General features: G+C 38.7%; 1 protein-coding gene across 2 annotated transcripts in view; it reads right to left on the bottom strand.

Moving 5' to 3' along the window:
• Positions 1–5,516: 5,516 nt before the first annotated feature.
• Positions 5,517–23,430, bottom strand: part of LOC129464667 (S-phase kinase-associated protein 2-like) — a 29,383-nt gene continuing 11,469 nt past the window's right edge. The window contains exons 3-9 of one of the 2 annotated variants that reach the window (XM_055246024.2): positions 23,235–23,346; positions 20,223–20,366; positions 18,428–18,562; positions 16,471–16,569; positions 7,327–7,401; positions 6,063–6,176; positions 5,517–5,678 (exon numbers count right to left, since the gene is read on the bottom strand). In XM_055246024.2, coding sequence (XP_055101999.1) covers positions 7,386–7,401; positions 16,471–16,569; positions 18,428–18,562; positions 20,223–20,366; positions 23,235–23,346 — 506 coding nt within the window. In that variant the 3' untranslated portion in view covers positions 5,517–5,678; positions 6,063–6,176; positions 7,327–7,385. The remainder of the gene's footprint in view (positions 5,679–6,062; positions 6,177–7,326; positions 7,402–16,470; positions 16,570–18,427; positions 18,563–20,222; positions 20,367–23,234; positions 23,347–23,430) is intronic. The other variant, XM_055246025.2, reaches the window with a different exon arrangement.

Raw genomic sequence — 23,430 nt, 5'->3', positions numbered from 1 at the left:
TGTCAGATGAGTAGGTTGCAAAAATTTTCTCCCATTGTGTAGGTTGCCTGTTCACTCTGATGATAGTTTCTTTTGCTGTGCAGAAGCTCTTCAGTTTAATGAGATCCCATTTGTCGATTTTGGCTTTTGTTGCCATTGCTTTTGGTGTTTTAGACATGAAGTCCTTGCCCACGCCTATATCCTGAATGGTATTGCCTAGGTTTTCTTGTAGGATTTTAATGGTTTTAGGTCTAACATATAAGTCTTTAATCCATCTTGAATTAATTTTTGTATAAGGTGTAAGGAAGGGATCCAGTTGCAGCTTTCTACATATGGCTAGCCAGTTTTCCCAGCACCATTTATTAAATAGGGAATCCTTTCCCCATTTCTTGTTTTTGTCAGGTTTGTCAAAGATCAGATAGTTGTAGCTATGCGGCATCATTTCTGAGGGCTCTGTTCTGTTCCATTGATCTATGTCTCTGTTGTGGTACCAGTACCATGCTGTTTTGGTTACTGTAGCCTTGTAGTATAGTTTAAAGTCAGGTAGCGTGATGCCTCCAGCTTTGTTCTTTTGGCTTAGGATTGACTTGGCGATGCGGGCTCTTTTTTGGTTCCATATGAACTTTAAAGTAGTTTTTTCCAATTCTGTGAAGAAAGTCATTGGTAGCTTGATGGGGATGGCATTGAATCTATAAATTACCTTGGGCAGTATGGCCATTTTCACGATATTGATTCTTCCAACCCATGAGCATGGAATGTTCTTCCATTTGTTTGTATCCTCTTTTATTTCATTGAGCAGTGGTTTGTAGTTCTCCTTGAAGAGGTCCTTCACATCCCTGGTAAGTTGGATTCCTAGGTATTTTATTCTCTTTGAAGCAATTGTGAATGGGAGTTCACTCATGATTTGGCTCTCTGTTTGTCTGTTATTGGTGTACAAGAATGCTTGTGATTTTTGTACATTAATTTTGTATCCTGAGACTTTGCTGAAGTTGCTAATCAGCTTAAGGAGATTTTGGGCTGAGACAATGGGGTTTTCTAGATATACAATCATGTCATCTGCAAACAGGGACAATTTGACTTCCTCTTTTCCTAATTGAATACCCTTTATTTCCTTCTCCTGCCTGATTGCTCTGGCCAGAACTTCCAGCACTATGTTGAATAGTAGCGGTGAGAGAGGGCATCCCTGTCTTGTGCCAGTTTTCAGAGGGAATGCTTCCAGTTTTTGCCCACTCAGTATGATATTGGCTGTTGGTTTGTTGTAGATAGCTCTTATTATTTTGAGATACGTCCCATCAATACCTAATTTATTGAGAGTTTTTAGCATGAAGGGTTGTTGAATTTTGTCAAAGGCCTTTTCTGCATCTATTGAGATAATCATGTGGTTTTTGTCTTTGGTTCTGTTTATATGCTGGATTACATTTATTGATTTGCGTATGTTGAACCAGCCTTGCATCCCAGGGATGAAGCCCACTTGATCATGGTGGATAAGCTTTTTGATGTGCTGCTGGATTCGGTTTGCCAGTATTTTATTGAGGATTTTTGCATCAATGTTCATCAAGGATATTGGTCTGAAATTCTCTTTTTTGGTTATGTCTCTGCCAGGTTTTGGTATCAGGACGATGCTGGCTTCGTAAAATGTGTTAGGGAGGATTCCCTCTTTTTCTATCGATTGGAATAGTTTCAGAAGGAATGGTACCAGTTCCTCCTTGTACCTCTGGTAGAATTCAGCTGTGAATCCATCAGGTCCTGGACTCTTTTTGGTTGGTAAGCTATTGATTATTGCCACAATTTCAGAACCTGTTATTGGTCTATTCAGAGATTCAACTTCTTCCTGGTTTATTCTTGGGAGGGTGTATTTGTCGAGGAATTTATCCATTTCTTCCAGATTTTCTAGTTTATTTGCATAGAGGTGTTTGTAGTATTCTCTGATGGTAGATTGTATTTCTGTGGGATCGGTGGTGATATCCCCTTTTTCGTTTTTTATTGCATCTATTTGATTCTTCTCTCTTTTCTTCTTTATTAGTCTTGCTAGCGGTCCATCAATTTTGTTGATCTTTTCAAAAAACCAGCTCCTAGATTCATTAATTTTTTGAAGGGTTTTTTGTGTCTCTATTTCCTTCAGTTCTGCTCTGATTTTAGTTATTTCTAGCCTTCTGCTAGCTTTTGAATGTGTTTGCTCTTGCTTTTCTAGTTCTTTTAATTGTGATGTTAGGGTGTCAATTTTGGATCTTTCCTGCTTTCTCTTGTGGGCATTTAGTGCTATAAATTTCCCTCTACGCATTGCTTCGAACGTGTCCCAGAGATTCTGGTATGTTGTGTCTTTGTTCTCGTTGGTTTCAAAGAACATCTTTATTTCTGCCTTCATTTCATTATGTACCCAATAGTCATTCAGGAGCAGGTTGTTCAGTTTCCATGTAGTTGAGCGGTTTTGAGTGAGTTTCTTAATCCTGAGTTCTAGTTTGATTGCACTGTGGTCTGAGAGACAGTTTGTTATAATTTCTGTTCTTTTACATTTGCTGAGAAGAGCTTTGCTTCCAACTATGTGGTCAATTTTGGAATAGGTGTGGTGTGGTGCTGAAAAAAATGTATATTCTGTTGATTTGGGGTGGAGAGTTCTGTACATGTCTATTAGGTCCACTTTATGTAGAGCTGAGTTCAATTCCTGGATATCCTTGTTAACTTTCTGTCTCGTTGATCTGTCTAATGCTGACAGTGGGGTGTTAAAATCTCCCATTATTATTGTGTGGGAGTTTAAGTCCCTTTGTAGGTCACTGAGGACTTGCTTTATGAATCTGGGTGCTCCTGTGTTGGGTGCATATATATTTAGGATAGTTAGCTCTTCTTGTTGAATTGATCCCTTTACCATTATGTAATGGCCTTCTTTGTCTCTTTTGATCTTTGTTGGTTTAAAGTCTATTTTATCAGAGACTAGGATTGCAACCCCTGCCTTTTTTTGTTTTCCAGTTGCTTGATAGATCTTCCTCCATCCCTTTATTTTGAGTCTATGTGTGTCTCTGCACGTGAGATGGGTTTCCTGAATACAGCACACTGATGGGTCCTGACTCCTTATCCAGTTTGCCAGTCTGTGTCTTTTGATTGGAGCATTTAGCCCATTTACATTTAACGTGAATATTGTTATGTGTGAATCTGATCCTGTCATTATGATGTTAGTTGGTTATTTTGCTCGTTAGTTGCTATAGTTTCTTCCTAGCCTCGATGGTCTTTACAATTTGGCATGTTTTTGCAGGGGCTGGTACCGGTTGTTCCTTTCCATGTTTAGTGCTTCCTTCAGGAGCTCTTTTAGGGCAGGCCTGGTGGTGACAAAATCACTCAGCGTTTGCTTGTCTGTAAAGTATTTTATTTCTCCTTCACTTATGAAGCTTAGTTTGGCGGGATAGGAAATTCTGGGTTGAAAATTCTTTTCTTTAAGAATGTTGAATATCGGCCCCCACTCTCTTCTGGCTTGTAGAGTTTCTGCTGAGAGATCAGCTGTTAGTCTGATGGGCTTCCCTTTGTGGGTAACACGACCTTTCTCTCTGGCTGCCCTTAACATTTTTTCCTTCATTTCCACTTTGGTGAATCTGACAATTATGTGTCTTGGAGTTGCCCTTCTCGAGGAGTATCTTTGTGGCATTCTCTGTATTTCCTGAATCTGAATGCTGGCCTGCCTTGCTAGATTGGGGAAGTTCTCCTGGATAATATCTTGCAGAGTGTTTTCCAACTTGGTTCCATTCTCCCCATCATTTTCAGGTACACCAATCAGACGTAGGTTTGGTCTTTTCACATAGTCCCAAATTTCTTGGAGGCTTTGTTCATTTCTTTTTATTCTTTTTTCTCTAAACTTCCCTTCTCTCTTCATTTCATTCATTTCATCTTCTATCAGCGATACCCTTTCTTCCAGTTGATCGCATCTGCTACTGAGGCTTCTGCATTCTTCGCGTAGTTCTCGAAACTTGGCTTTCAGCTCCATCATCTCCTTTAAGCCCTTCTCTCCATTGGTTATTCTAGTTATCCATTCTTCTAATTTTTTTTCAAAGTTTTTAACTTCTTTGCTATTGTTTTGAATTTCCTCTCGTAGCTCAGAGTAGTTTGATCGTCTGAAGCCTTCTTCTCTCAACTCATCAAAGTCATCCTCCATCCAGCTTTGTTCCGTTGCTGGTGAGGAACTGCGTTCCTTTGGAGGAGGAGAGGTGCTCTGTTTTTTAGAGTTTCCAGTTTTTTTGGTCTGTTTTTTCCCCATCTTTGTGGTTTTGTCTACTTTTTGTCTTCGATGATGGTGATGTACAGATGGGTTTTTGGTGTGGATGTCCTTTCTGTTTGTTAATTTTCCTTCTACCAGACAAGACCCTCAGCTGCAGGTCTGTTGGAGTTTACTAGAGGTCCACTCCAGACCCTGTTTGGCTGGGTGTCAGCACCGGTGGCTGCAGAACAGCGGATTTTCGTGAGACCACAAATTCAGCTGTCTGATAGTTCCTCTGAAAGTTTTGTCTCAGAGGAGTACCCGGTTGAATGAGGTGTCAGTCTGTCCCACTGGGGGGGTGCCTCCCAGTTAGGCTGCTCAGGGGTGAGGGACCCACTTTAGGAGGCAGTCTGTCCGTTCTCAGATCTCCAGCTGCGTGCTGGGAGAACCACTACTCTCTTCAAAGCTGTCAGTCAGACAGGGACATTTAAGGCTGTGGAGGTTCTCGCTGAGTTTTTGGTTGTCTGTGCCCTGCCCCCAGAGGTGGAGCCTACAGAGGCAGGCGGGCCTCCTTGAGCTGTGGTGGGCTCCACCCAGTTCGAGCTTCCTGGCTGCTTTGTTTACCTAAGCAAGCCTGGGCAATGGCGGGCGCCCCTCCCCCAGCCTCTTTGCCGCCTTGCAGCGTGATCTCAGACTGCTGTGCTAGCAATCAGCAAGACTCTGTGGGCATAGGACCCTCCGAGCCAGGTGCAGGACACAATCTCCTAGTGTGCCGTTTTCCAGGCCCGTTGGAAAAGCGCAGTATTAGGACGGGACTGACCCGATATTCCAGGTGCCGTCTGTTTTCCCTTTCTTTGACTAGGAAAGGGAACTCCCTGACCCCTTGCGCTTCCCGAGTGAGGCAATGCCTCGCCCTGCTTCGGCTCGCGCACAGTGCGCTTCACCGACTGTCCTGCACCCACTGTTAGGCACTCCCTAGTGAGATGAAACCGGTACCTCAAGCAGAAATGCAGAAATCACCCGTCTTCTGTGTCGCTGGGGCTGGGAGCTGGAGACCGGAGCTGTTCCTATTCGGCCATCTTGGCTCCACCCCCGTATACATGTTTTTTTAATAGAATTTTTATTACTTGTGAAGTAACAGTGGAAACTGATGGATTATATGTTACATGATAAGTAAAACAGTTATTTTGGGGAAATGTTACCAGATACTTAATATCACATGGTATAAATCAAATAATACAAATAAAATTCAACTTTGCATTGTGAAAATACATAACTTTTTTCTACAGAAAACTTTTCATCATTAAAGTTTGAAATTTATATCAAATTACATACCAAATGTGGGATTATAAAAATATTGGATAAATCAATTTACTGGCTCTGGAGATTGAAAGATGTGAACAAATTGATGAGTAGCACTAGTTTCATTTTTTGCTACATCTTCTAGATAAAATGCTTGTTCCAAAAGAATCTGCCATTGTACTTGAGTTCGACGGTGTCTCTGAACTGAATAAATCACCTAAAAAAGAGAACGGGGGTAGACCTGGCAGTGTTCTGATCCACCAGTGGTTCAGTTCTCCACTAGGGAGCATGTTTTGATTGTCACAACAATGGCAAAGTGCTAGGGCATTTACTGGGTCAGGCTGAGAATATTAATGTTCTAAAATGATGTAACAGTTTTATATAATGTAACAGTTATGCTCAGTGAAGAATTCTCCCTCCCCAAATGCCAATAGTACCCCTGCTGGTATACACAGAGATAAAATATTTCAAAGAATATTAAGGACAGGATTAAAGGAAGTTTGAAATACACATTCACTAAAAATTCCTTTTTTTATGAGCAATGATTATAAGTCTAATTAAAATCATCATTAAGTAAAATACTTATAATTAACAAAGTTACCTGTTTATGCAGTTTTACCAGACTTTTTTCACTTGGATAGATATTATGCTTTTCATCAAAATCTTCATAATCATCCATGTTCCTACCCATTTTTTCCTGATACTCTGTAGGGCACTAAAAACAAAAAAAGTAGATTTTTAAAAATCTTAATTGTAAAAAGATAAAACTTTATTTTTATTAAAAATCTTTCATTCTTGAACAGTTCTAGTTTCCTCAGAAACATCTTCCTACTTTATTGTCATCTCTACTTAGACTTCATTTGCTGATATTTTCTTGAAAATGTCTTAAAAGATGTACTGAGTTTCTTCTCACCTTTATAATATTAATCTTTGTGTTCATATATACCAGATAGATACAGCTGCCTACAGGCAGGGGAGCTTACCTACAGGAAGCAACTAGTATTTGAGAAGATTATTCTAAGTAGGATAAATTATTTTTCTAGCTAAAGAATGAAGCAAAATCATGACAAATCCAAGATGCTGAATTTTTGAAAGGCATAGCACAGAGAAATAAATACATGCATTTAAGTCATCTTCCATACTACTACTCACCTATGAACTTGGGCAACTTAGTTAACCTCTCTTAGTAGTTCTCAAAAAGTAGCAAATGTGAGATAAATAGTTAGAAAAGTGATTCCATGAGTATTATCTTAGCCAAACAGAACACTACACAAGAATCAGTATAACAGATTTAAAATCTAGGAAAATAAATATTTCCATGGTTCTGTGGGTTTAAAAGACAACTGGGTAACTGCAAATAACCATTTTTGGAAGTATATGAATACCCCCAATTCAATACCAACGCATCAAAACCTTAACTGTACAGTTTATTAAATATCTATGTTAACATCACTAATTTTATGATATATGTCATGAATATATTAATGAAATATATTTGTAAAATAACGTGTAGGCAGCTGATTGTAAGATATTACTGAGGCCTTGGTTTATTTTCTTATAGGAGATATGCCTTTAGTGAACATATACAATGACATTTTAAAGGTTTATTTCCATCATTCTCATGACAATCCTTATATGTTAGTCAACCTCTATCTCCATATTTCAACAGAAAATACTGCCAATAATTAGTGTTAAACTTGCAGTAATTAAAAAAATTCAAAGTACAAATGGTGTTTGGTTGATATTTCTAGGAAAATGAATTTAGAAGACCTCAGCTACAGGCTGTTTTCATACTTTTGTAGTACTTTTGGTATAATATTATAAAGTGTATATCTCAAAAGGAAACGGACAAGATGATTTATTACCTTTTTAAGTATTGTATCAACACATTTTCTCAATGGGTGATTATACTTGATGCTTTCATTCACTTTACGAACCTCCTGTAAAAACGGTAAAATAAATAAAAATATTTCCATTTCTACAGATCACATATTCCAAATGAGAATGCATTAGGTACTATATATTTTCTCACAAGTTCAACTTCAACACAAATTACTTTGCATTACATGAATAAAGGTTCTTAAGAACACAAGTAAAAATACAAAGTCACTGAATAGCTATTTCTATACCCTGAACTTTTCCTTACTTTCTAGATTCACTCTCTCATCACTTCATTACTTGGTACACAAAAAAGAATAAGCACTATTTAGAAGTCCACAAAAGATCAGACAAACTTTACTGTCCTAAAAGAATAGGGCTATGTGCCTCTGCCTTACTCACCAAGATCAATTATCTCATTATGTAAAATACAGTGAAAAACCAGAGGAAGCAGAAAAGCCTACAAATGTCACAAAGTGCCAGCTCCTTTCCAATAGAAGAGTACTCTAGAGCAGTCACGATTGATTAACTCCATACTTGCTTATGAGGAGCACACTATCTACTGGCAGGCACAGTGGCTCAGGCCTGTAATCCCAGCACTTTGAGAGGCTGAGGCAGGTGGATCACTTGAGTCTCAGAGTTTAAGACCAGTTTTGGCAACACAGTGAAACCCTTTCACTACCAAAGATACAAACATTATCCAGTCTCATAACCTGGTCTCTAAATAAATAAATAAATAGATTAAAATTTAAAAATAGAATAACTTAAAAACAAACAAACAAAACAGCATACTATTTGCCAGTACTGTGCTAGGTGTAAGGACCCCCTAATCCATACTGGAGGGTGGGGAGAGAAGACAAGGAATTGTCAGTCTTAAAATTTCAGTCCAGTAATGGATAATTACATAAGCAATTCTGAGTATAAAAGGCACAAAAGGGTTAAAGAGAAGACTCTTTAGAACCAGTAGTTCTATAATTCTATAATATTCATGAAATTTTTAAGAAGTTGAAACCACTGTTTTAGTCAAGTGAAACAGCATGTTCACAGCCTGAAAAGCCTAAGAGAGGTGAGCAGGATATTTAGAAGAACATTCCGGGGCACAGAGTAGAGCATGGTTTTAAGGGATACAAAACTGAAGGCGGAGAAGCCATGCAGTACATAGACAAAATTGCGAAAAAATATTTGTAATTTATATGACAGACTCATTATCCTTAATATGTGATGAGCTTTTACAAATCAACAGAAAAATGGGAATATAGAAAAAAATACAATTGGCCAATAAATGTCTAAAAAGATATTTGAGCTCACTAAAAGCAGTTACAGATTTTAAAAATAAGAAGCTTTTTTCAAAATTGATATGTAAAGAGGTAAGACTGTGGGAAAACAGGCCCTCCTATATACAGCAAAAAGTGATATAATCTATTTAAAGGTAATTTCACAACATCTATTGAAATTTAGAATGTGCATACTTTATAAATAATCTGTACCAGTAGACACTATTCCCGTCAAGGAATTTAGCTTAACGAGGAAAACAAACATAAATAAAAATGATGTGGAAACTACTGTCAAAGTATGAGGTGCTCTGAGAGGGGAGAACGTAGATTCTGATTAACTGATTATTTAAAATGAGATGAAACAAAATATATAGAAGTCAGTCAACCAAAGGGAGAGACTAGAATATTCCCGGCAGAGAGACAGGGACAGGCCACATAAAGGCCTCCAGGCCTAAGTGAGCACATTACTTGAAGGAGTGAAAAAGTCCAGTGTGGTTACAGGGAAAGGGAGATAAGGGTCTGCATAGCACTGGATCAGGCTGAAAGGGCAAGATCAAAGTGATCCTAGAAGCCCTTAATCATGGTTTATTTTGAGGTTAATGTGTGAGACCTACACATGACAGTGACAAGATAAGACTTGGGTTTTTAAGAGGTTACCTGGAAGCATCATTGCATCTATTTTCGGTTACTAAGCTGCCTTAAAGTTTCTTGACTTGTTAGCACAAATTTATCATACTTTGAATATGAACTATACAATTTGTTTATATATTATATGTGAAATATCATGTTTTCTTTAAATTATTTAGCCATATTAAAAAACAAGTACTGAAACAATTAATTAACATTTGCTATATCTGTTATCAATTTAGGGTTCCTTCAAAAGTTCATAATTTTAATAAAGCATGGAAAGTATTTGAAATACACTGTTTGCCTTCTTCATACAAAATAATGTAACTTTGAGCTCTTTCATTACTGTGTCTTGTCAAACTCTTTTCTAAGCAGGTCAGACAGCATCCATGAAGGCAGGCTAACAGGCAGTTTTCAGTGGAAATAAGTAGCTGTTTCTCCCTCCCTAAAATTCTCTATCTAGAAAAATGATAAAAGGTGGAGGTGACCTTTTCAGCCATCTAGCAAATACCTTTTGAATGATTTGACATAGTTTATAAGTTTTGTTAATGCTTCAAAGAAAGGGAGTAGACACACAAATGCATATATCAATTTCAGAGAGAAATATATCATAAAAATACCAAAGAGTTTTTATAAAACTACATTTGGGAGATTAAATGGATAGCTGAAAAAATAATTACCAATAAAGTGATTGAATTTTGTTATCTGTCAAATGACTGGACTTCTCAGTATGGCATTCAAAGCCAAGATATAGCTTTATCTTTCCAATGTAAACTTTTAAAACCAAATTAATTTGAGCATAAACTTCCTGATATCTGCAAAGAATGTTATCAGCTATCAAAATTCTACCCATCCTGCAAGGCCCAGGCCATACTTCATGTCCTCTGACCGTTATTCACTAGTGATACCTCTCCATACTAGAGCATTTTCTTTTTATCATTCATGTCACGTTTACCACATACTGTAAGGGACTCTGTCCAATTTTCTACTCTAGAAAGTCAGTAGAATAGGAATTTCTATTCTGGCCAGTTCTGCATAGCACTTAACATGGCAGGAAGACAGTAAGTATTTTTTAAATGATAAATACATTTCTCCTCAAGTTTATAAGTTTCCAGATATTCAGAAAAGCAGAAAGAATCCCAAAATACCTTGAAGTATATGGCCAGAGAAATTCATACACAGGAGGTGGAGCAAGATGGCTGAACAGAAGTCTCCACTGATTGTCCTCCTCACAGGAACACCAAATTAAGCAACTATCCACACAAAAAAGTGCCTTCATAAAAACCAAAAAACAAGGTACAACCTCAGCCACTGTTGGCTATCGTACTAAGTGGGCTCTTGGGGCCCCAGATTGCAGGACTTGGCTTTTAGATAGCATTGTTGAAACTTCTCTGGGTCAGATGGGAGTCCAGTGCCCTGAAGGGAAAGTCCCAGGCATGGCAGCATTCACCAAAAGCTGACTGAAGAGATCTTGGGCCTTGAATGAACACTGGAGGTAATGAGGATGTACTCATTGTGGCCCTGGGGCAGTAGTGGCCACGGGGAGAGACTCCTCTGCTTGTGGAAAGGGGAGGAAAGTGTGAGAAGGACTTTGTTTTGTGGCTTGGGTGCCAGTTTAGCCACAGGTAGATTCCTACAGTTTTTGGCCCCAGGCCCTGGCCCCCAGATGGCATCTCTGGACACACCCCAACTCAGGGAGAACTTGCCACTCTGAAGGGAAGAACAAAAGCTCGGGTGGCTTTGCCGCCTGCTGACTGTAGAGGACCAGGGCCTTGAGCAAACATAGACGGTAGCCAGGCAGTGGTTACCGTGGGCCTTGGGCGAGACACAGTGCCATGATAACTTCAGGTCTAACCCAGTGCAGTCCCAGTGATGGTGACCACAGGGGTGCTTGAGACACCCCTCCCCCACCTCCAGGCAGCTCAGGACAAAGAGAGAGACTCTAGTTGTTCAGGAGAAAGTAAGGGAAGAGAACAAGAGTCTCTGCCTGGTGCTCCAGAGAATTCTTCCAGATCTTATCCAAGACCACCAAGGTGGCACACGTCTCCAAGTCTGCAAGAACCACAGCATTACAGGGCTTGGGGTGTCCCCTAATACAGATACAGCTGCAGTGACCAAAAACTTAGATTACAATACCCAAGTCCCTTCAAATACCTGGAAAGCCTTTCCAAGAAGGATGGCTACAAATAAGCCCACACTGCAAAGACTATAAAGAATAACTAACTTTTCAATGTCCAGACACTGACAAACATCCACAAGAATCAAGACCATCCAGAAAAACATGACCTCACCAAACGAACTAAATAAGGCACCAGGGCCAAGTACAGTGACTCACTCCTGTAATCCCAGCACTTTGGGAGGCTGAGGCTGGAGGTCACTAGAGCACAGGAGTTTGAGAACAGCCTGGGCAACATCATGAAACCCTGTCACTACAAGAATACAAAAACTAGCTGGGTGGTGGTGTGTGCCTGTAGTACCAGCTACCAGCTGCTTGGGAGGCTGACGTGAGAGGATGACTTGAGTCCAGGAGGTGGAGACTGCAGTGAGCCAAAATCATGCCACTGCACTCCAGCCTGGGCAACATAGTGAGACTCTGCCTCAAAAAAATTAAATAAAATAAATAACAAGGCACCAGGGACCAATCCTGAAGACAAAGAGATATGTGCCCTTTCAGAGAGAGAATTCAAAATAGCTGTTTCAAGGAAACTCAACAAAATTCAAGGTAACACAGGGAAGGAATTCAGAATCCTATCAGGTAAATTTAACAAAGCTGTTGAAAGAATTAAACATAATCAAGTAGAAATTCTGGAGTTGAAAAATGCATTGACATATTGAAGAATGCATGAGAGTACCTTAACAGCAGAACTGATGATGCAGAAGAAAGAATCAGTGAGCTAGAAGACACTTGAAAATTTGGCTATTTGAAAATACGGTTAGAGGAGACAAAAAATAGTAAAAGAGAATGACAAATGTCTACAAAATCTAGAAAACAGCCTCAAAAGGGCAAATCTAAGAGTTATTGGCCTTAAAGAGGAGGTAGAGTGAGAGATAAGGGTAGAAAGTGTATTCAAAGTGATAATAATAGAGAACTTCCCAAACCTAGAGAAAGATATCAATATTCAAGCACAAGAAGATTATAGAACACCAAGCAGATTTATCTCAAATAAGACTATCTCAAGACATTTAATAATCAAACTCCCTGAGGTCAAGGATAAAGAAAGGATCCTAAAAGCAGCAGGAGAAGAGAAACAAACAACACACAATGGAGCTCCAATATGTCTGGCAACAGGCTTCTCAGTGGAAACCTTACAGGCCAGAAGAGTGACAGGATATATTTAAAATGCTGACAGAAAAAAAAAAAACTTATCCTAGAATAACATATCCAGTGAAAATATTCTTCAAACATGAAAGAGAAATAAACATTTCCAGACAAACAAAAGCTGAGAGATTTCATCCATACCAGTCCTGTTCTATAAGAAATGCTAAAGGGAGTTCTTCAATCTGAAAGAAAAGGACATTGATGAGCAATAAAAATCATCTGAAGGTACAAAACTCATTGGTAATAGCAACTACACAGAAAAACAAAGAATATTATTAACACTATGATTGCGGTGTGAAAACTACTCATATCTTGAGACAAACCAATGAAAAATAACCAACCCAAATGTCCAACAATGATAGACTGGATTAAGAAAATGTGGCACATATACACCATGGAATACTATGCAGCTATAAAAAAAGGATGAGTTCACGTCCTTTGTAGGGATACGGATGAAGCTGGAAACCATCATTCTCAGCAAACTATCACAAGGACAAAAAAAACCAAACACCGCATGTTCTCACTCATAGGTGGGAACTGAACAATGAGAACACATGGACACAGGAAGGGGAACATCACACACCGGGGTCTGTTGTGGGGTGGGGGGAGGGGGGAGGGACAGCATTGGAGATATACCTAATGTAAATGACCAGTTAATGGGTGCAGCACACCAACATGGCACATGTATACATATGTAACAAACCTGCACGTTGTGCACATGTACCCTAAAACTTAAAGTATAATAATAATAAAATAAAATAAAAAAAGAAAAATAACTATGACAACTTTTAAAGACACAGTAAAATAATACATAAATAGAAATAACAAAAAGTTAAAAAGTGGAAGGATGAAGTGAAATCTAGAGTTTTTATTAGTTTTCTCTGTTTATTTTTGCAATCAATGTCAAGTTGTCATCAGTTTAAAATAACAGGCTATATTACTCACAGGCCTCAAGTAACCTCAAACCAAAAAGCATAAAACAGATACACAAAAAATGAGAAGCAAAAAGTTAAAACATATCACCAGGAGGGGAGGGGGGAAGGACAGCATTAGGAGATATAAGTAATGCTAAATGACGAGTTAATGGGTACAGCACACCAACATGGCACAGGTATATATATGTAATAAATCTGCACGTTGTGCACATGTACCCTAAAACTTAAAGTATAATAATAATAAAATTAAAAATAAATAAATAAATAAAACATACCACCAGAGAAAATTACCTTCACAAAAAGGAAGACAGGAAGGAAGGAAAGAAAAGAATATCACAAAACAACCAGAAAACAAATAACAGAATGGCAGGAGTAAGTCCTCACTTATCAGTAATAACACTGAATGTAAATGAACTAAACTCTTCAATCAAAAGACACAGAGTGGCTGAATTGATAAAAAAGACATTATAACTGATACTGCAGAAATTCAAAGGATTATTAGACTTCTAATGAGCAACTATATGCCAGTAAATCGGAAAACCTAGAAGAAATGGACAAATTTCTAGACACATACAACCTACCAAGATCAAACCATGAAGTAATCCAAAACCTGAACAGATTGACAACAAGTAATAAAATCAAAGTCGTAATAAAAAGTCTCCCAGCAAAGAAAAGTCCAGGACCCAATGGCTTCACTGCTGAATTTTACCAAACATTTAAAGAACTAACACAAATCCTACTCAAACTATTCTGAAAAACAGAGGAGGAGGGATACTTCCAAACTCAATCTATGAGGCCAGTATTGCCCTGATTCCAAAACCAGAAACAGACACATCAAAAAAAGAAAACTGCAGGCCAATATCCCTGATAGACACTCATGCAAAAATCCTCAAGAAAACACTAGCAAAATGAATTCAAGAACACGTTGAAAAGGTCATCCATCTGATCAATTCAGATTTACACTAGGAATGCAAGAATGGTTTGACATATGCAAATCAATCAATGTGATATATCATACTAATAGAATGAAGGGAAAAAACCATATGAGCATTTCTATTGATGCTGAGAAAGCATTGATAAAATTCGGCATCCCTTTATGACAAAAACCCTAAAAAACCCTGAATATACAGGGAACATACCTCAACACTATAAAAGTCATATATAACAGTCCCACAGCTAGTATCATACTGAATGGGGAAAAATTGAAAGCCTTTCCTTTAAGATCCAGAACAAGACAAGGATGCCCACTTTCACCACTGTTATTCAATATAGTACTGGAAGTCCTACATAAAGCAATTAGACAAGAGAAAGATATAAAGGGCATCAAAATTGGAAAGAAAGAAGTCAAATTATCCTGTTTTCAGGTGATAAATCTTACATTTGGAAAAACCTAAAAACTCCACCAAAAAACTATTAGAAGTGATACACAAATTCTGTAAAGCTGCAGTACACAAAATCAACATTCAAAAATCAGTGGCATTTCTATATGTCAACAGTGAACAATTTGAAAAAGAAATCCCATTTACAATTGCTATAACACAAATAAAATACCAAAGAATTAGCCAAATAAGTGAAAGATCTCTACAATGAAAACTATAAAACACTGATGCAAGGAATTGAAGAGGACACAAAAAATAAAAGGAATTGAAGAGGACACAAAAAATAAAAAGGTATTCCATTTTCATGGATTAGAAGAATCAATATTGTTAAAATGTCCATACTACCCAAAGCAATCTATAATTTTGATGCAATCTCTATCAAAATACCAATGACATTCTTAACAGAAATAGAAAAAACCCTAAAATTTATATGGAACCACAAAAGAGCCTCAACTGCCAAAGCTATCTTGAGTAAAAAGTGCAAAACTGGAAGAATCACATTATCTGACTTTAAACTACATAATAAAGTGATAACCAAAACAGCATGGTGTTAGGATAAAAACAGACCAATGGTACAGAATAGAGAACCCCAAAATAAATCCATATATCTACAGTGAACTCATTTTTGACAAGGGTTCCTAGAACATACAATGAGGAAAGGATAGTCTCTTCAATAAATGGTGCCAGGAAAACTGGAAAACTGGATACATGCAGAAGAATGAAACTAGATCAGGTATCTCCCTATATATAAAAATCAAATCAAAATGATTTAAAGACTTAAATCTAAGAACTCAAACTATGAAACTAATACAAGAAAACATTGGAGAAACTCTCCAGGATATTGGACTGGGCAAAGATTTATTGAGTAATAACCTACAAGCACAGGCAAAAGTGAACAAATGGGATCACATCGAGTTAAAAAGCTTCTGCACAGCAAAGGAAACTATCAACAAAATGAAGACATAACCCACAAAATAAGAGAAAATATTTGTAAACTATCTTTCTGACAAGAGGTTAATAACCAGAATATATAAGGAATTCAAACAACTCCATGAGAAAAAAAAATGTAATAATCCGATTAAAAATGGGCAAAAGATTTGAATTTCTCAAAAAAAAAAAAAAAAAAGACATACAAATGGCAAACAGGCAAAAACAGGCATTTTATAGTTTTCATTGTGGAGATCTTTCACTTATTTGGCTAATTCCTTGATATTTTATTTATTTTATAAAACACCAAATTTGATAAAAAATTGTAAATTAGGTCTACAGACACCATAGGGGAAAAAGCCTGAATGTACAGTTAAGTGTGAGCAGATTTCTTACAACCATACTGTTGATAGACACTACTATACTTCCCTTATTTTAACAGTTCCAAATAAACAAAAAAGAGATCACTATACGAGTATCGCTTGCAAACTCAATTGACTTGGCTCCTGAGTTTGGACAGAAAGTTTGGAGGGCAAAAGATTTTGCATTCACCAAATCAAGAGCCTGGAAAGTTACAAAAAGCTCAAAGTTCATCCAATTTCATACAGATGTAAGGGATAATTTTACATTTGACATAAGAGTCTATAATCAACTCTCACATCTTTCATACCTGGAACAGCTGCTTAGCAAAGTCTGCAGGGCAAATTCAGAGAATCCAGAACACCCAGAAAGGTTAAGTCGCACTAAATTTGAGTTTTGTGCAAGATTACTGGAAAAAGAGAAAAACGTCAGAAGAAAAAGACCAATAAGACACTCTCTTCATCAACAACATTTAGATGAAAGCAGGCAAGTGTAGTTAAGCTCACAGGTCTTTGAGTCAGTGAGTTTAAAATGTATATCACTATCTCTCAGACATCAAAACAGGATAATTTGCCTCAGTTTACTCATCTGTGAAATGGTATTAGCACACCTTCTTGGTAGGGTTATTAACAAGATTAAATGATATAATGTAATAAAAGACTTAATACGAAGCAAATACACAAGAATATCAATGTACTTTTTGAACTAAAAAGACAATGGAATAAACATATATCCATTTCACCCATAATTAGAATTAGCTTGCAAACTTCTACTTGTAAAATCACCAGGTTCTTTTGATTATACATCTCTCACATTTGCCATCTTCTCTAATACATCCCCAAATGCCCTGTGTTAGTACAACTTAGTGATTAAGAGTAAGAATTCTGGAATATTATATCACTAGGTTCACATCTTGGTTCAGCCACCTACTAACAGTGTGACCCTGGAAAAGACTTATTCAGTGTCCCTGTGTCTCAGTTTCCACATCTATAAAAAGGAAACAAGATCACACTTCATGGGGTTGCTGTCAGAATTAAATGAAAACGCACTTACAAAATTCACTATCTGGCACATAACACACGCCCCAAAACATTAGCTGCTATTACTGCTATCTGTTTTATATCAGACTTCATCTTTTCTCACTTGAATGAACACAACAGTATCCTTAACTACTCTAGCTTCTTCTATCCTTCATGGACCCTCCATGGTACCTGGCAAGTTAATTTCCTAAATTTCAACTCTTAACGTGTTCCTTCCATTCTCAGAACAACTCTCTCCACCATCCTTCCCTTTTTTTTTTTTTTTTTCAGATGGAGTTTTGCTCGTCACCTAGGCTGGAGTGCAGTGTCGTGGTCTCAGCTCATGGCAACCTCCGCCTCCCAGGTTCAAGCAATTCTCCTGCCTCAGCCTGCTGAGTAGCTGGGATTACAGGTGCCTGCCACCACATCCAGCTAATTTTTGTATTTTTAGTAGAGACAGGATTTCACCATGTTGGCCAGGCTGGTCTCAAACTCCCGACCTCAGGTGATCTGCCCACCTCAGCCTCCCAAAGTGCTGGGATTACAGGTGTGAGCCACCGCACCTGGCCCATGCTTCCCTCTTGATGGAAGAGTCCATTCTTCTTACAGCAAGGCTTAGGGGCCCATTACAATCTAGTCCCTGACTCTCGTCATCTCCTGTCACTCTTCTCCCTTAGTCCTGTGCTCCAGCAACTTCCAACTACGTAACTACCTAGACTGGTTGCTTTGTCTTATTACCTAGAGATCTCCTACCTAGATATCTTCAACACTCAAGAGTCACCTCCTCTAAGAAGGCGGCTCCTCGTGTGTTGCCACATATTCACCGAAACATTTAATAAACACACTGCATGGTAATTATCTGTCTTGCTCATAAATAGTTTACCTTCTTGCAAGAGGAAACAGACATGTCTTGCTCGATGTTTCCTCTTGCAAGAAGGTAAACTATAGCTTAACCAGCATTCACTACCAATGTGGGGAAAGTTTTGGAGCATTCATTTTCTTCCCAAATAACACATATGCACTGTTCATTCTTGTATCTCTAGAACCTAGCACAGGGCCTGGCATATAGTTAGCATTCAAGCTTTTGTTGCTTCAATGAGTCCTGAAAAGTTTTGCAGAAGCCAGAGCACTGCACTAGATATTTTCTGTGTCCACGATACGGCTAGAAGGGTACCCTGGTTATATACAGGGAAAAAAATTCATACACATAAAAACAATTGCCTTTGTGACACTCTGCCTGCCACTCACTTCACAATGGGATCCGAAAGCCGCAGGCCTTCCAGGCTTAGATTCTGCAACTTGGAACACTGAGACAGTATGCCGTGAAGGGTGGACACTTCTATAACCGAGTTCGACAGGTCCATGTGCTGTACACGAAAAGGGCTAAACACGGAGAGAAAAAAGGGGCTCCATAGGTGGCTCTCACAGGTACATCCAATTTCAAATCAGACCCCTCTTCTCCCCAAATGAGCAGCCAATCACAAACAAGAATCTAAATACATACTTCAGGCATTAACTATAGGGTCACAAAACATATTGCTACTAGTGTATTCCCATCTTCATTCGTTTTTAAAATTCAAGAGGATTTTTGCCAAGTACAGATGTTGCTGCCAATACAGTCCCACTTAGAAAATAACGAGCGGGCATCACAACAATGAGTTGGATGTGGGTGACAAGGAGATTAAGACTATAACAGCTCCTGGTTTCCGGCAGGGGTGAGTGGGTGAGCAGCAATAGAACAGGGAAGATAGTGGAAGAGCAAGTTTTAAAGGGAGACCAGGCTGGGAGCGGTGGCTCACGCCTGTAATCCCAACACTTTGAGAGGCTGAGTCTGGTGGATCACAAGGTCAGGAGTTCGAGACCAGCCTGGCCAGCATGGTGAAACCCAGTCTCTACTAAAAATACAAAAAAATTAGTTGGGCGTGGTGGCGCATACCTGTAGTCTCAGGTACTCAAGAGGCTGAGGCAGGAGAATTGCTTGAACCTGGCAGGCAGAGGTTGCAGTGAGCCGAGATCACGCCACTGCACTCCAGCCTGAGTGACAGAGCAAGACTCCGTCTCAAAAAACAAAAACAAAAAAAAAAGGGAGGCCAAATTTAATATTAATTATGCTAATATTGAAGTCCTGGTAAGAAATTCAGGTACAGAAGTTTTTAGGTAATTAGAAATTTGGGAATTTGAAAAGGAGGGCCAAGCTATAGATGAGGAACTGAGAGTCCTGGGCATAAATGTGGGTGTATAGGACACAGCTTGTCCAAGGACAGCATTTGGATTTGAAAAAGGTGGCAGCCAGGAACCAACCCTGGAGTGAACGAAGGAAATCACATGTGTGAAGGAGACTGAGAAGGAACAGCCACAGGAGGAACAGGATAAAAAGCAGTGGGAGAGGCGGTTCTGACTACAGAAAGAAGGGAAAAAGTACTGGAGTCAAGAGACATGTTTTATCTTTAGCTCTGCTGTCTTCAGCTTGTTTTTCTGTTCAGTACCTAGTTACTCTACTCAAATATGTGATAGCAGTAACCTTAGTGTTGCAAAATTCTCAGAATAGAAAATTCTTTTTCAAAATATTCTACAAAAGAAACAAAAAGAGGGCATTTTTTTCAGGTTCCAAATTTCTCCACGACAAAAATCATAACCCCCAAGCTACAAATATGAAAAGACTCTTCACTTTTTTTATTTATCAGAAATGGGCAGTGGGGAAGTAACTGGGCACCCTTGCATCTGCCAGTGAGTGCTTTACTTGTGCCTGCTGTGTGGGACTCACAGTCCCCATCAGCTGAGGACTTGAGAAGACACATGTGCCTCTTTCGCCCTGGGAAGAGACTAACAGTAACCCTGAGTGAAATGGGAATAGTGTCATTGAAATCTATGCTAGGTTTCAGCAAAAAGGCCCCATAGCAAAGTATGGAATTAACATCCCACACCGCACAGATAACCTACCATAGGCTTTAAGGCTGAAGAAAGAAAGAAAAAAAAAAAAGCTTTGATCTGTTTCTACCTCGAAATTTAGAAATAGTCTTTTCCAGGGATTTTTCATCTTTACCTGAAATGTTCAGCCAATGGTTGGTCCATAAATGATCGTGGGCAGCGGAAGGCAATCACCCCTTGAGACAGCAACCGACCAGTCACATCCGGGTGCAGATTTTTACCTGTGAGGTCTAAGGTCTGCCATAGAGACTCATCAGACCTATAAAAGAGGAGATGCTTAATTTGGCCAGTCGGTCACACTAAATGCTAGAAGCCCTCAACAACATTAATAACGAGGAGGACACCGCTGCTAAATCCCCTTGAAGCACATTCTAAAAGAACTTTTGTTTTTAAGTTGACTATACAATTAGCTATGATATTTTTAAGGCAGTGGAGAATTTTTCTTGATCTCACCAGGGATAAGCTTCCATCTTTCTCTTTCTATACACTTCCAATTTAGATGGTTCAATGTGAACATTAGCACTGCCGTGATCTAGAACCAGAGAATCATATTCCAGGATTCAAGTTGACAAATTTAAAAAAGATTGCTCAAATTAATTAATTATTATATTACTAGGCAAACAGGATCCTCTAAGAAGTTTTGAATCTATTTGCCACTTTTGTTAAGCAATTATCATGATTACTGTAGCAACACGGAAATATTACTAAAGGAACGAAAGTTAGCATTATTTTACTATGAAATAAGGCTGTCATAGATATTCAATAGGAACAGCCATAGTTCAGCTGTGCCTCATAATACATTTGAAGCTTAAAACATACACATGTGTATATGTATGTGTACATATGTGTGTATATGAACTAACGTGAAATAAGAGAAGGGAAAAATACAACAGATTATAGATGGTGTTTCTAAAACAAAAGGGACGTTCTAAAAACGTACTGAATAGCACAATAAGAGGGTTTTAATATCCACGGTTGAACTCAATTTAAAAAAAGAAAATGTGAAATACAAGCACATGAAGGAACATTTTAAATGCTTAGGTGTACTAGAATTTTCTTTTTTAATAGTGCTTGAAATAAGTGGACCACTGGCCAGAGTTATGAAATAATTTAATCATAAAAAAATTGTCAGTGTGTGATTTGTGTGACAAATCTATCATTAAAAAGGCGGACTGTAGATAAGATATCCTTAAGAGAGTGGCACACTTTTGTATCTTTCTTGCCCAGACAGAAATCCATTTTGGCCTCCAAGGTATTGACACCAGATCAGCACTGCTCTGGTTTGTCTTGAATCTCATGCTTCATGTTTCCTCTTGCAAGAAGGCAAACTATAGCTTAACCAGCATTCAATAACAACAACCTGGGAAAAGTTTTGGAACAATTCATTTTCTTTCCAAATAATATACATTTTTTAGGAAGATGAACACCTCACAGAAAAATGAATTCGGGAGCTACCTGAACCCTAAGCCAAGCATAACAAGGTATGGTATGATGGTTAAGACTGTGGAGTTAGCCAGACTTTAGATTCCTGCCTTTCCACTTATCTCTCAACCTACTATTCCTGACCCTGCAGTTTCCTCATCTCTGAAGCTGAGATGACACAAACACCATCACTTAAAATCATATGGAGGATTAAACTGCAAACACTGCACCTGTCACATGGCAAGTGCTTAATAAATGTCAGTTATTACTTTTATGACAACTGAGATGAAGTTTAACAGACTCTAGGGGAGATGTAGGTCCAAGAATACAAAGCCACAGATATGCAGGATGAACACATCCCAAGATATAGTATACAACAGGAGAACTAGAGTCGATAATACTGTATTGTAGTCAGAATGTTTGCTAAAAGAGTAAATTTTAGGTGCTTTTGCCACAAAAAATGGGTAACTACGTGAGATAACTGTCTTCAGCTTGTTTTTCTGTTCAATACCTAGTTATTCTACTCAAATATGTGATAGCAGTAACCTTAGTATTGCAAAATGTTAATATTTTGATGTTAATGATATGTTAATGATAGTAGCCATTTCACATACATATAACAAAATAGCATGCTGTATACCTTAAATATATACAATAAAATTTTAAAATGGGATTAATAGACTCTCCAAGAAGAGGACAAATGCATAGCTGGCAGAAAAAGAAAACCAAAGTGGGCATGAGTGCGGTGAAGGTAAGTGAAACTTGCCTGCCACTTGCACCAGCATTCCAGGTGTGCAAACCTCTCTGTGGCTCTTCTAAGCAAACAACCCACACCTGTAAATAGCAGCACACCCTTGAAGGCAAGAGGCTCCTGCTATCTCACACAGGGAGTTCTAAGTATGTGGAGGGAGAAGCCAGATGGATGGCCTTTAAACACAAAGCAAAGAATGACCAGGAGGTAGGATAGGGATGAGAAGGCATGAAGATAGTAAAAAGTTCCAGTTGAAAAACATAGCCTTTTTCTTACTCCAGGCCTGTTATTGCCCTTCCAGCTCACCAAGTCTTTCCACATGCAACTCACCTTCCACACTTGAAAAGTGTTGCCAAAAAAAGAGCACAAGCCCACCAATGGCTACTCTGTGCGGACCAGGTCTGTGAGTCAGGCATTACACCGGCATCTTCACATTTCATCCTCATAACCAGTGGTTTCCTCCTCGTAACCATTATCCTCATTTACATATGGGGAGACTGAGGCTCAGCAGTGTCAACTAACTCGCTCAGGTCATGCAGAGCGTAAGCAGCAGAGGCTGGGTGTGCACTCGGGTCTAACACCAAGCCTGTGTTCCCTCTCCCCATTGTGCTCACTGCTCAGCCCAACGGTGTGAGGAACCGCTGTCTGCATGCACCTCTGTAACTCTCTCCGCACGTAAAGCACACCACCTGGCCTACAGTCAGCATCCCATAAACACATGCTGCACTGAATATAGGGCAAGGAGGTTTCCAGACATTGGTAAGCTTACCCCTCCCAGGAAATTCCTCTTCCACTGTGAAATGAGGACACTTATTAATAAAAATATGAAGATACCTAGTTTGCTTTGTGCTGCTCTATTTTTCTTGGTTTTTAGTTTCATCAGACCAAAACGAATAAATAACCTTCCTCTCCTCTTCCTCCCCTACGTTTGCCAAAGGGGTGAAAAATACTTACGCTAGGCGATACCACCTCTTACAAACACCAGAGACCTTTAGCAGCTCAGGGAGGCACAGACAGGAAAAGATTCCCAAGAGCAGCTCATCCGGAAGGGAGTCCCATGAAACACCTTTGGAGGGAAAACAAGTGTTTGCCATCACCATTCTTTCACCCTATCAAGTCTACTGAGTCTTTTCAAACACATAAAGAATAT

This window comes from Symphalangus syndactylus, chromosome 16 (assembly GCF_028878055.3).
Source record: "Symphalangus syndactylus isolate Jambi chromosome 16, NHGRI_mSymSyn1-v2.1_pri, whole genome shotgun sequence".
NCBI classification, from domain to species: domain Eukaryota; kingdom Metazoa; phylum Chordata; class Mammalia; order Primates; family Hylobatidae; genus Symphalangus; species Symphalangus syndactylus.
The sequence above is the reverse complement of the archived record's forward strand: the minus strand, read 5'-3'. Positions and strand labels throughout refer to the sequence as shown.